Source organism: Coloeus monedula, assembly GCF_965178545.1.
Source record: "Coloeus monedula genome assembly, chromosome: 2".
In the NCBI taxonomy this organism is placed as follows: Eukaryota; Metazoa; Chordata; class Aves; order Passeriformes; family Corvidae; genus Coloeus; species Coloeus monedula.
Window position 1 is genome coordinate 111,017,566 of NC_138782.1, and position 14,461 is coordinate 111,032,026.

The 14,461-nt window shown below is 38.0% G+C and overlaps 1 protein-coding gene across 1 annotated transcript in view; it reads right to left on the reverse strand.

Annotated features, from left to right (window-relative positions):
• Positions 1-14,461, reverse strand: part of LDAH (lipid droplet associated hydrolase) — a 112,691-nt gene that overhangs the window by 58,985 nt on the left and 39,245 nt on the right. Inside the window, exon 4 of the mRNA XM_082277258.1 lies at positions 5,476-5,645. Within this exon, the coding sequence (XP_082133384.1) occupies positions 5,476-5,645 (170 nt within the window). The remainder of the gene's footprint in view (positions 1-5,475; positions 5,646-14,461) is intronic.

Below are 14,461 nucleotides of genomic sequence, written 5' to 3' on the forward strand. Positions count from 1 at the left end.
TAGAAACCTTTTTGATGCTTCAAAGATACAGTATCTTACCCATTTTATTTGGTTAGATTTAATAAATCATTTGCACTACTTCTCTCTTTTTCCAGGTGAGTGAGCTGCAGAACATTTGCATAAGCCCCACATTCCTATTGCTGCTTTACTGCCTGTTCCACCAGAACTACTGATACTGCCTGAAGCATCATCCAGAGTTGCAAGGTGGATTTTGCAGACTCTGTAATGTATAAGCTGTCAACTAAACCACGTTTTACTCCAACTGCTGTCTCAGACCACCTGGACTTCCTTGTATATGCTTACAAAGACTTGATGTATCAAAAATTGATAGAACTGCCAAATCTCTCTCTCTCTCCCTCTCTCTCTCTAATAGAAATAATCCAACTCAGAGACCAACTTAGAACATCCATAAAGTTAAATTAACACACTCCTCTCACTGAAGGCAGCTGAACTTATATCCATGTTTAAATCTGTGCAAAATTGTGTCAGAGCATGTCTTTTCTTGCTCCCTCAACACTTAAAAGTGGGATGAAGGTGGGTGTATATGAGCCCAATGCCATTTGCTTGTTCTTTTAATATGTATTTCATTTGTATGGATGGATGGACTGAAGAAGAAAACTACACCAGACTCCGTTTATTTTTATGTCATGGCCTAGAAATTCACAGCTCTCCTCAGAAGATACACATTTATCTGAAATGTGAACCAATTCCCTTGTGAGGTCTGCTAAGCATAGCTATCTGGTTTTTTTCCTGCATAATAATTTTACAGATACTGTCACTGAGTTTGTGTTACTATAAGTCTTTTATTCATTTTAATTTGTAGGGTGATTTTTTGCTCTTTTTCATTTAAGCCTGAAACCAACAAGAAAATAATGTATTTATTACTCCCCTCTTTCTCTCTCAATATATATTTCTATAATATTTCTCTATTTTATGCAGTCTCACTGTACTCTTGAAAATATCTGAGACAAGCTTACTTTTGAAAGAGAGCATTCAAGGTGGTTAAAAATATGCTTTGCTAAGCATATTTTATAATGGACAATGAGACCATCTGAAGTTAATTTACCTAGACAACAGCTATGTAAACTTTGTTTTAAGTACCATGACATCTAATTTAGGTAATCAACATTGGAATTAGATGCTATTATATCAAATGAAACTTTCAAAAATGGAATAAAAATTTGTATTCCTTTTTATCTCAGGTGTGGTTATATTTCCATCTTCTCTCTCTTTCTGAAAAGCACTAGAACTTATAGCCAGAACCTGCTACATTATCATTCTTTCAGAAGATGTTTTCTGTAATGGTGACAACCAGAGTGTTTGATTACATATTTAGGTTCTAATCTCAGCAAAAAAAACCCTGAACAAATGTCACTGCTTTCATACATTCCTTCCCTCTTCCTTTAATCCTGCTGATTCCCTATTATCTCAAAGATCAAAAATCCTGTACTATTAAAAAAAACTCCCTCTTTTAATCTCACAATCTCAGATCCTGTGGATTTCCAGTAATTCCACTATAAAGAACTTTGTTTTCTTGTAGAAATACCCATATTTAAAAACATGGTAGTTTTCTCTTTCCTGAAATTATGAAAGTGCTTTCCAAACCCACAGTCAAATGTTCAACAACTGAAATTAAATAATCAGTATGCGCACAAAAATGATGTATCATGTTTCCAAGCTAGGAATTTGTTATATGCACAACTATTCCAAGTTCCGTATTTTTAGCTGTCTTTTATGAAATCAAGAAGTTCTAGTAATACTCAATATTCCTTCACACCACTGAGACATAGTAGCAAAGCATGAGTTTGATTTACATATCACAGAAATTTAATTTGCTTAAACTGCTATGTACTCAGAGGCTTTAAAATCTTCCTCATCAATGAGTTTTACAGGAAGAGCAATACTTACATTGTACTCATTAACAAGAGTTAATTTACTACCACAAAGGTGTTGGCATTTCAAAAGCATCACTGCAAATGAAAGACTAATGCTGTAAGAGACTGAATTTCATTAGCAAGGAAACTTGTCAATCTTTGATTAAATTACTGATAAATAGTGTTTTAGGAAACACTCAGTAGTGTCGCCAGCAAAGCACAAGGAAATCCTCCAAGTAAGGATTTGCATTTTAGAAGAGAATGCCTGGAGGATGTAGCATATTTATGAGTTAGATGCATGTTCCAACAACTAAGAAAATAATTTTGTCACTCAGCCTCATTTTTCAGTTCTGCTGTCTGAATAAAGAGCGAAGAAGATTACGAGGTAAAGAGCAAGTATCAAGGAAGCTGTACATTATTGCAGTTTTCCATCTTCACAAAGTGAGGCTGACTTTCTTCCTTCCCAGTGCCAAAATTTTTTAGCTGTCTGGCAAAATCTGGATGCTCTACTTCCCACGAAGAGATGAATGTTGTTAAGACTTGAAGCCCACCATGACAACAGGAAAGTGTTTGTGGTTACTCATGAGCCAGAAAACAGACCAGCCAGGAATTATTCTGCAGCCCTGTCACTGAACAGGAGGGCATGGGATGGTCTGTGTCCACATGGAGGAATCTCCTCCTGCCTCCGAACAGTATGTCAGCATCCAAACTAACTCCTGGGAATGGTGCTGGGCCTCTGCCAAGCCCAGAACCATGTAAGGTTGTTGCTAGGAGCTGCTGGCTGCTTTGGGCCAAAAAGTCACTTAAAGAGAAGTTTCAAACATCACTGTCCCAGTGCTCAAACCTGTGCCGTAGCCCCACTTAGTTACAAGCATGGAAATAACATGTCTGTTCTTCTCAGCTAATCAGACTTGGTTAAAGGCATCAACATAAGAGTAAGTTTGTGTTAATGGGAGTCAATGGGAAAATAGGGATGGGCTCCAAAACTGAATTCATGCTGGAAGAAACTGGCAATTCCTGTTTCATTTCTCTTAATGAAATAGGAAAGCATTATTTCACACAAGTTTAAGGAAAAAATGCAGTACCCCACTGACTTGCAGAGCCTGGGGGCCCTAGATACTAGCAGCATTGGGGTTCAAAGAAGGGCAAAAAAGCTGGTAAAGGGTCTAGATAATAAGTCTTATGAGAAGTGGCTGAGGGAGCTGGGGTTTTCTAGTCTGAAGAATAGCAAACCCAGTGGGGAACTCTACAACTGAAAGGAGGCTGCACTGAGGTGGGAGTCAGTCTCTTCTGCCCTGTCTCAAGTGAAAACATAAGAGGAAATGGCCTTAAATTGCACCAAGGGAGATTCAGATTAGTTACTAGAAATATTTTTTTCACTAAATGAGTGGTCAGGCACTGGAGTAAGTTGCCCTGAGAGGTGGTGGAGTCACTGTCTAGGAAGTGCTAAAAAGGCATCTGGATGAGGCACCTGGGGATATGGTTTAGAGGTGACTATGGTGGTCCTGCATTGATGACTGGACTTGATGATCTTTAAGATCTCTTTCAACCTTGATGATTCTGTGATTCTGAGAAAACTGACAGCTGAAGAGGAACCAAGACGGAGAGAGAAGGGGATGTACTTTCTCCTTTTCAGGCATGCTAAGGCAGGGACAATCTAGCCTGTATTTGGCTGAACTAGGAAGAGCTTTAAATTGTGAAACAGAAATTTCTTCAGTGAATCGGGGTCAAGCACTGGAACAGACTGCACAGAGAAGTGGTTGAATCACCATCCCTGGAAGTGTTCAAGAAACATGTGGCTATGCACTGTGGGGACATGGTTTAGTGCTGAACACAGCAGTGCTGTGCTAACAATTGGATTCAATGACCTTAGAGATCTTTCCCAAACTTAAAAATTCTATGATTCTGTGATTCTAAAAATCAAATTTGCTAAACAGACATTCCAAATATAAATGTTTACTGGATTATTTGAACAATAAATACAACAAATTAACTTCTAGCTCAGAATAAACTGTAAACAATGAAAGGCCCTTATAGCAGAGAATTTTAAGACCAAACCCAAAATTCATATAATGAAAAAATATCACCAAGAACTACATAAAAATAAAATCAAATGATCTAGCTACTAAAATACACATATGTGCTCAAAATCTTGTGGGAATCAAATATTCCAGTAAAAATAAAGGGAGAGATGGAAACACAAGTTTCTTATTATCACACTTCATATGTTATAAAAGCTAAGAGTTAACTTATTTTTGGCAAAGAGACAAAGGTTGCACAATACCCTGGCTTACACAAATATTTTCTATTGTTGAATGCATCTTAAATGTAGCTTGTCCTATATTAACTTTATGCACACAGTGCACCATGAGGTCTAAGAGTGTCCCAAAGATCCCTGTGTTTCAAAACACTGATGAATAGAAAGCTGCCAGCATCCGGTGAGCCAGGTGTAAAAATGTTACTCAAAAACTTACAGTTTAATTGAAACCAGATAAAATAATTTGAGCAATAAAGACTACAGATTTTGACCCAAAAGAAGTTGTCACTTTTGGACAAATTAATGCACATGGTATTTTCTAGAATGCTCCTTCCTGAAAATATCTAAGATTTCTCTCAAAAAATGCTCTTGTTTATAATCACTAAGTGAAATATGCCTGTAGAAATATATCAGGTTATCCTCATGTTTCACATTTTTAGTTCATTTTTCCTGTAAAGGAAGAAAAAGTTAGGTGTGCAGTGGAAATGGTTATGAAGAAGTGGATATGCATATATTAACCACATACATTACATATATTAACCACACGCATATATTAACCCCAGACTTCATGTCACCACTAACATGGCACTTCCTTCCACTGAAGATTTTATAAAGTAAAGGAAGAGGCAATGATTTAGTAAGAGTGAATGTTTAAGAATAAAAATTCCTATTCTCCATTTATCAGCCACTAGTAGAGTGAGTTATTACTGAGCATAGTTTGCTATTTCCAGAGGGCAAGGCCATGATCCTGCTTCAGCCTTCGTACTGCTTCACAGTGACAAAGTAAAATGTTTAGAAATACAGAACATGCAGTAACAGCTCTCACTCTCATTAAGTTACACAAACAAGACCGAGTTGCAGAAGCAGTGATATTTGTATTAAATTTTAAAATCAATGTCTTTCATAGTAGTATTCCCCACAATTTATATTACTATTCATTCCCATACATTTTTCCATGTCTAACCAGCAATCTCTTCACCTCAAGATAAGAAACCACTGTAAAAATCACAACCAGTCTTAATTTTTGGTGTAATACATAATGCAATTGCCAAATATCTAGTGATCTGATTATAAATTATTTAAAGATGAGAACAAGGAAGTCATAAATATATTTCCCACCATTATTAATTATTTATATTCCAAGGGCATTAAAGATCCAAATTCAGACTCAGATTTACACCAATTTGCTTTATTCTATGTTACTAGGATCAGCCTTTTTTTTTGTTTGTTTGTTTGTGCATAGTGGAATAGAGTTTCTACAGGAAACACATGGCATTACCCATAGGCTAAGCACGTGCACTGCTTTGCTAATAAAGTAACGCCCATTCAAGAAGGTTCATGTACCTGAAGCTCTGATGCTCGTTTCATCATCTCCAGGGTGATGTAGCAACCAATAGAATGAGCAATCAGTACCAGCTTTATATCTTTTGATACATTCTTTTTGAGGAAGTTCAGTTTATGCTCTACTTGTCCGTTAAGTCCAAAAACATCCTCTAGCTCCTTAATATCTGTGTCTGAAACATAAAAGAAAAGAAGTCCTTTGGTTCAGTGAAAGAAATTTCAGGTATGTCTTTTTTTCCCCCACACTTCTTTGTAAAACACTGGAATAAACACATACATTAATTGTAAAATCCCAAAACAAACCAAACACAAAAAACCCCCCCCACCAGACTTAAAAATTTAATTTTCAGTTACCACCACTGGAAAATACAGACTGATAAATCACATGCACAGGATGTAAAGCCTTATGTGCAGCTTGGGAGCCAGCAAAAGATATGTAAACACATGGAGATTCCATAGCACATCATCCACTATTTTGATCCTTCATTCGGAACAAGACCAAACTCAGGGCATTAGATCAAGCTTAAACCAATCCAAATTTACATTGAAAGATCAGGACCTACAAGAGCAATACTGCTCAGGAATGGGTCCCTCCTTGCAGAAGACAAGCTACCATATATGTCATCATGCACTAAAAACTTTCGGGTATTCAAAATCTCCTGTCTTAAAGATGCACAGAAATGTCCCATGGAATGAGGAAAAATAGGAAATGCCTATGTGTCAACACAAAACACCAGCACCTACAGAAAATATCCCTGTTAATGCAGGGTCTCATCATCGTCAATTCAGCTGAAAAGAGGAAAATCAAGTTAGAGCTTCATGGTTCTAGATTACTGTACTGTTAATTCCTGTTTTGCCAGGGACCTTCTAAAGGAGCTTGGGCAATCCCTCATGATGAGGACTTGGCTCCTTGCTTCCTGGCCAGTCAACAAGAGAAACTGAACTGGTGTCTGTAAGAATATACAGCAATTCAGTATCTTTAACTCTTGCTTATTACAAGAGTGGCATGTATCTGAAGTTCCTGAGTCTAAGGGGGTTCACAGCTCTTTCATCTGCTAGAAAAGTGCTCTTTACCCACTAAGCTAAACACTATGTTAAGGATACATCACTCCAGTTTATGCTGGGCTATTCTATTGACATGACTGTAAGAAGAAATACTAAAAAAAAGAATAAAAGAAAAGAGACAGAAAGCATGAAGGAATGCATGCTTCCATCTTATCTAGAAGAGATGGAGTATCACTTAATCTCTTTACTCATGCTATTACCTCAGGTTTCAATTTCATACTCCAGATTAAACCTCTGATATTTTATGCTCCTTACAGGTCAACTTGCAATGCAGTTTTAGTCTGACGTAAGCTAAATCTCCTGGCAGCACGGTTCAGACACACAATGGGGACCAGCTCATTACTGAGCCATGGTCCTACACATGGCTCCTAGGTCCCTGGCAAAAGCCACCCACCTCTAACAACTCAGGAGCAGCTAACAGAGAGTGCACAACACAGCCCTAACTGGCCCACCAAGGTGTTTAACTTCCCACTTGATGTCTTTTGATGCGCTCCGGAACAGCTCCCTGTGTGAAAAATAGATGTGGAAGAAAGTATCCATCAGGAAAAGACACCGTAAAGGTAAATACATTAAAAACACTGAAATGCATTGAAAAACTACTGTAAGTCAGAATCATAGTCCTATTTCAGATTGTTCTGCACTTGCTTAAGGAAAGAGGCAACTATGAGTTAACTGCCTGTGCCTATGACTGTCAGTGCTTTAATTTGTACACAGTTAATTTGGTGGCACCTGGACCGTAACCTCAAATACTAAAAATTACTAACACTGCAGTACTGAAGTTATTGGGAGGTTGATAGTGACAGTACTATTTGGTAGCCCAAGAGGGCTGGCATTACATCATCTTTTTGATCATCTGTATGAAACATAACCTTTAGAAGCAAAATAATTGCTCAAGATCGCTGTTTTCTGAGTTTAAATTATTACCACCGAAGTCCCAACAAAGCTGTTCTTCAGGTAAACTAGTATTTCTGCTAAAACTATTGATGATCATATCCCAGCATAATTCAGAGTAATTTACTCAAAATGAAAATGGGTTTACCAAAACACAACCAAGAAATGCAAAATTAGATGAGAAGTGATATTTTGTTTACAAGGCTTTCTACAAGTAACAGAAAACAAAGAGTTTGTTCTATTTTATGAAACCCTAAATAAACGTCCGAGTCCAACACATTGTTTTTAAACTTAAGTTTCTATTTTTAGCAAAAGCTGCCTTTCCTACATTTAATTACACAGCAGCTCAGCCTCATGCAGGAATAGTTTGTCTACATTCCAAGTCTAATTACAGGTATATATAACACAATAAATGCCAGCCTACTAGAAACATGATGGCCCATTGGATACAGCAACAAGTGAAAGAGTAAGTTATACTGAGTATATATGTATTACTGTGTGTTGGGTTGAGCAGGTCAATTGTCCCTTGTAAACATTTGCTGTCATTTCCATACTGTTTCACTCAGGCACTGACATCTCAGTAGTTTATCAGCACATCTTTTAATGTTTTACATTTCATTTCAGTTCTTGAAATACATGTTTTCAGCTTATTTTCCAGTTAGAGCAAAGGAAAAGGAGGCAAAGTAGGTGTATAAATCTTCTAGACAACTTTTCATGGTTCACAAGATCCCAGAAACCAAGCAGGAAACAAGACAAATTTTTATTTGCATTATTCAGTCTCATGAGGTTAATGGCTTTTCCCTACGTGAATTCAGCATCTGCTGAAAGAGTTGCTGGAGACTGCTGTCATGAAATTAATAAAGAGCACAGCAGAGACAGTCTAGGCCCATCTCAATATTTTCCAAGTTTAGATAATTATGTCAGACACAGTTAATTATTTAAGATATTACATACCTAATTTAATGTTTATTTACCTAATAAATAGCAGTGTAGACATTCTGGCCAGCATACCCATAGCTATTACTGACTTCAGCAGAGATGTGCCTGTTCAGAATCAGCTGTGCTGCCAAAGCAAGAACCCTCAAGAAGGACATAGATGGGGATTGAGAACAAAGTGAAAATGGCTTTTTCTTCCTTGCATTTGGCCAGACTCGAGTTTAGGACTCAAGCACACTCAACTCAAGCCTGTGCACCAGTGTTCCCTTAAGGGAGGCAGGGAGAGCAGAGCCTGCAGAAGCGATTTTTAATTGGATGGGTCAGTTGTGATTGATGATGATCATGGACACTCATTCTACTGTGGGCCAAATCACCCTCAGCACAGCCCTGCTCACACACTCAGAACAAGGATGCTCTGATTCCCTTGGCTACTGGCCTGTGTTACATACACAGAGAACCCCTCTGAGGCTGCAAGCGAGTCCTGACAGCCAAGGCTGACCCCGGAGAATTGTTTCAGCTGTTTAATACAACTTTTCCTTTTCTTCTGAAATACTGGTTTATTGCCAAATCCAATCACCTTGGCACTATTCCTAGAGAAGCCACACCAGGGAATGAGCATGCAGTGTGGGGTCTGGTAATCCCCATGCAAAACTCTCATCATGGACTGACCCCATGCTTCTCAGGTGAAGCTCCAGCATCACGTCACCCTGTACTGAAATATGCATCCTATTTGACATCTGGACAAATATAAAATTGTCCACGCCTTGTGTCACTTCATGTTTCCCCAACACAAATGCTACACTTCTAATAGTCCAAAATGTGCAAGAGCTGGGCTGCGTCACAAGTTTGAAAGATTTATTTATTTATTTTACAGAATAAAATTGCCCAGGGATTATCCAAAATCAACATGAATTTCTTGGGTGGAGAAGCTTAAATGGATTCTTTGTATAAGCAAACAGACTTGCACAAACACATTGGCAGTCAGCACTCCAATGGCTCTACATCAAAGAAGGGACCAGAGTGACTTCACCTCAGGTGTGGAATATATGCCATGGTTGAAGGAGAGCTCATTTAAGCAGTTTTCAGATAGTAGAAATTATACGACTTGTACCTTATGCTTCAAACACCCCATCTGGGCCAAGACAGGATTTTAAGACTTTATTTAACTGGTGTATTAAAAGAAATACTGTATTTCTTTATTTTCTTTGGCAAAGCATTCATTTTCTGATGTGCTTTCAGAAAAACAAATGCGCCATCACTTTAATGAATCTCTTTTTCTGACCTCTGCTAAAACTACAGGCAGAAAACAATGATAGATTAAAATAAAGTGTTTGCTCTAAGATTAGTCGACAAGTTAATCTTGCTAGGAAAGAGACTTTGATTTTCAGGGAAATAACAGAAAATGTGTTTGTTTGTTTTTCTGCTGTGTATGCAAGGGAAATTCTTATGCAGAAAATAAAAAAAAATCGTAGCAGTTATGTGAGCAGACTTCAGGCTGGCAATTTATAAAAGTTAGCCTTTCATTAAAAAGTCTGCTAAATCACAGATTTCTTTTTACTGGATGATTCAAAAAGATACCAGAGGTCTGACTTTCTAACAGCACCCTCAAATTTCTGCACACCTTTGTACTTCCCAAATTTCACAATTTTACATGTCCAAACTCCAAACTGCCCTGGTCACAACAGGTGACGGAATATTTTTGCTCAGTACATGTGGACGGACACTTGTCCACTTCTCATGGAATGACTCTGAAGTCTGTCCCAAGATCAGCTCATAAACAAGGCCTCTAAAGGACTCATGAACAGAACTCACATGAAAAGGTGACCTGCAATTACATATCATGAAGGAAAGGGAAGTAAAAACCACTGATCTACCTGCACTGTATCTTCCTCTTCCAGGAACCATTGAGTCTAAGAAGTGGTAGCAGTATATCTAAGGACAAACTTCAATGAATCTCTTCTATAAACTCGTGTGGTGAAGAATTTTCAGAACTGGACCTTTTGCAGGGTAAGGACAAGTAAGTGTCTGGAGACTGAACTAGGGGGTAGCTTAGGAACACATTTATCCCTCTGCATCCCCACCAAATATCCCAAGTAAAACCAACATATTGGGCCAAGTGTTTTAGACTTTACATGCTACCTCCTTTTTTCACTACAAACAAGTACACAAACCCTAGTGGAAGGAGCAGCAGTTTCGACTGAATAACTTGTGTTTAGATAAAGCAACACCTGGAAAGTTTTTATCTTTTCCTTTATGTAGTGACAGGCAGATATTACAATTGAATTACTTAGATTAGCTGTGAAAATGATGTGCATAATATGAAGTCTAATTCTGGAAATTAAATAATTTGATTGCTTTTTGTGTTATAGCAAAAGACAATACTTCCTTAAAACTGAATGATGCCATTTTAAAGTGTTTAAATAAAACTGTAAGCTTAAAAATTGAGACTTAAGGTTTGTAGGTCTAGTATGGCCATCCCCTAAAGATACATTGCTCAAAGCCTGAATGTTTCACCCAATCTTTCATTTGATTAGTGAACCATGGATAATTTGTATCAGCAAGCAATAAAATGCCAAAGAAATAGGATGGAAACCCTGAAAGAATGTTAAATAAATACTGAAGAACTTCTTCACCAAGAACCAGGTCTTAAAGCATTGTGTTTTAGATTAACCCTTAGACCTTAGTCTGGCCATAGCACCCTCAGGAACTGTTCATGCAACTTTTAAGATAAACACACCACTCATTAGTGTTTATTGGAGCAATTACTTTTTGTAAAGGTATCCTCCACAAATAAATTACCATTTACTCAAGATACTGAAGTGGTCATATGTATTATTTTCTTTACCAGAAAAATAACAAGACCTTATTTTACAAATTGAACTACTGATTTCCTTTGCTTTCTACACACCTATTGCTGGGACACTTGTTTAACACCTAATATGTTTTTCAAAGGAAGCTGTATTATAATTAAATTAGTACGAGTGTAGTCTGACAGAATGAACTAATAAACATGACAAATACTAAACCACAGATTTTTATTAAAAGCATACAGGAGCACCCTGAACTCTCTAAATTATCTCTTAGAAACTTGTTTTATTTTACATTCGCAGGCTTGCTTCCCTCTGTTTAGAGTAACTACCACCAAGTAATGATGAAGTAACAATACAAACTTTGAAGCAGAATTTTGTTGGTTGTCTCCAATTTTGGCAAGGCAAACACCACTAAAGAGTGTTTTATTTTGCAGTTCTACACCAATCAACATCTCCATTCCAAGCACTTTAATGAACATAAAGCAAATGTTATATGGGTGTTTTACATAATGTAGATGGTAAAGTTTTCTGTATTTCAATGACTGCATTTCGCAGTCAGTAAGTTGAATAACTGCAGAAAGTGCAACCTGTAAGAACTCTCAGCATCATACTATAAAGGGAGAAAACAAACAGTAAAACAAAATTACAAAAAAACCCCCACACTTAGCAGGGTACAGGCTAGAGACCCATCACTGTGTAGGAGCAGATCTGAATTTCCAACATAAAATGACCACAAGGAGCAAAAAGCAAAGAGGTCTGAGCCCACGAGAAGGTGACTGTCCATGCTATGTTTCTTGTTTCTGGACATACTGAAGCCAAGTGCAAAGCTCTGTCAATGCCCCCCACTTACCCACACAAACAAAACTGCATGTTTCAACAAAACTTTCTTTTATACAAATTAACAATGGAAGAAAACCAGAATAATGATGTTCTACACATCACCAAGAATGAGCAGATGTAGTATAGATGGTAAAGGAAAGGACAGTGGAAATTGTGTGAGTATTGAAGGGAACAAAAACAGATGAGTATCACTTCACATGCATTGATTCCATTGGTTATGACAAATGAGGTGCTGCACCACAGTAGGTAAGTCCAACAGTCACACCTATTGAAAAAAGCACTTCAAAACCTTGGGAAGTTTAAACAGATACAAATAGAGAAAGAAGTACTGAGAGCAAACAAGGGAGAGACGATGTTTGGAGCAGAGTAAAACAGCTGGCCAAGGAAGACAACTCATGTTATTTCACAGACAGGAAATAAAAAGAATTATTTTCAAAGTAAGAGAAAATGAGAAGGCAGACACCATGATGTTAAGAGAAGGAAAAGGGAAAATGCAAGGAGCTGAGAGGGGGACTTATACAACAGCCCAAGCTACAATACAGAATCTGTACTTCACAGGGATCGGACAGATTGATAGGTGACATTTTCTGAAGTGTTTGATGCTTCTACTGAATTCAAGCTGTAACTTTTTATTTGCCAGGCCAGTCCCAATTTTTCTTGAAAATCCATCCCAAAATTTTATTCAGTACTGTGATATCAACTAAGAATGACATGCTCAATTAAGTATGACCCTTCAGAGTAATACCAAAATAACACTAATGCCCTTCCTCTTGCACAGCTCCTATAAAGGTATTAGGAGGGCATTCAGTAAACCTAGTCCTTTTTCTTTACCCTTGTGTATATTCATCTTGGATGACACTGTTTCAATAGAAGTATAAAGGGAAGTGTAGGTTTCTATGTTCATTTGTCCATTTGTCCATAGAAATGTTAAATTTAATACCCAGATCCAAATTATGTAACCACAGCATCCTTTTTATGAGTAAATGATCCACTTAGGCAAGCATAACATTTTTCCATCCTTCATCTGTATCCCTCAAAACTGATGCATTACAAGAAGCCTTCGAAATTATTCTTATATTCCCTGCTGCTGTACACTGGTGTCACAGTGCTGACTGCAAAGAGCTGCGTTAGTTTATGCCAGCAGAGAACACGACTCCCTGCTAGCAGCGCTGAGGGCTGTAGCACAGCACGTCTGCAAAATATTCTGCAATGCAGTGCTACCTCACAGGACTCAGCCAACACTCCCAATGCTACCCTGCCTTGAAAAGTCTTGTAACTTGTGCCTGGGCTCCTCTTCACACAAGGAGTGTGACCTGACAGCAAAGGGAACCAGCCACAGAACAGTGATTCCCAGCACTGACCCCCACTGGCAAAAGAGAAATGGACAAAACAGCATGTGCAAAAGTCTGAATTTATGAAAATCAGTGGCAAAGCTGAGGAGAGCAAATAGAATTTCACCTTGTAATTTGTATAAATGTAGCAGGTTTCTTTATCAGTTGCTGATGCTTTAAATAACCATTTGCATATGCTGTGCAGTGCAAATTTTATATCTTTGGGGAGGAAACACATTTTTGTCAAATGACTACTTTAAATTCTGATTTATATCTTTCCTCCTCTAGTGTTCTGTTACACTGTTTAAAAATTAATTTTCTGTTACCAAGATAGCAGTTTCCTTTTTAACCTTCCTGAAGAAAATGCTGAAGGTTTCTTTCTTAGCCACCCACCCGAACTGCCCAGAACACAACTAGGACAACATGCCCAAGGTTCTACTGTGATGGCTTTATTCTACTCGGAGTTTTACCTGATAGCTGAAATAGAGACTGAAGTGCCACCAGTACAAAACTGAGTACTTAAAGGGGCTACAAGCAAGCTGGAGAGGGACTTCTACAAAGGCAGGGAGTGATAGGACAAAGGGGAATGGCTTTAAACTGGAAGAGGGCAGGTTTAGATTAGACATAAGAACTTCTTTACTGTGAGGGTGGTGAGATACTGGAACAGGTTGCCCTGAGAAGTTGCGGACACCCCATCCCTCAAGAACAGGCTGGATAGCGCTTTGAGCAGCCTTACCTAGTGGAAAGTGTCCCTGCCCATGGCAAGGAGTTGAAGTAGATGATCTTCAACATCCTTTCCAACACAAACCACTCTAACACCTGTCATTACAGATGAATAAGGGATTTTTTGGTCTTCATTTTGCAAAGGTGAGAGGTCCTACATGGAAAGTAAATCAATTCACCACAAGCAGTTCTAGAGTCACGGTTGGACAAAGTTTGGTTTCCTCACTCATTTACATTAGCAGACATTGAAGCAACAGCTCAATACAAACACTTCGAAACTGTCTGAGGCTATACAGTATAGTTTATATAAAAAGACATCAACTGAGTTTGACCTGCACTCTAGACATAAACAGCTCCAAATATGATCACGTAGAGTTTTATGCTGAAGTGCAT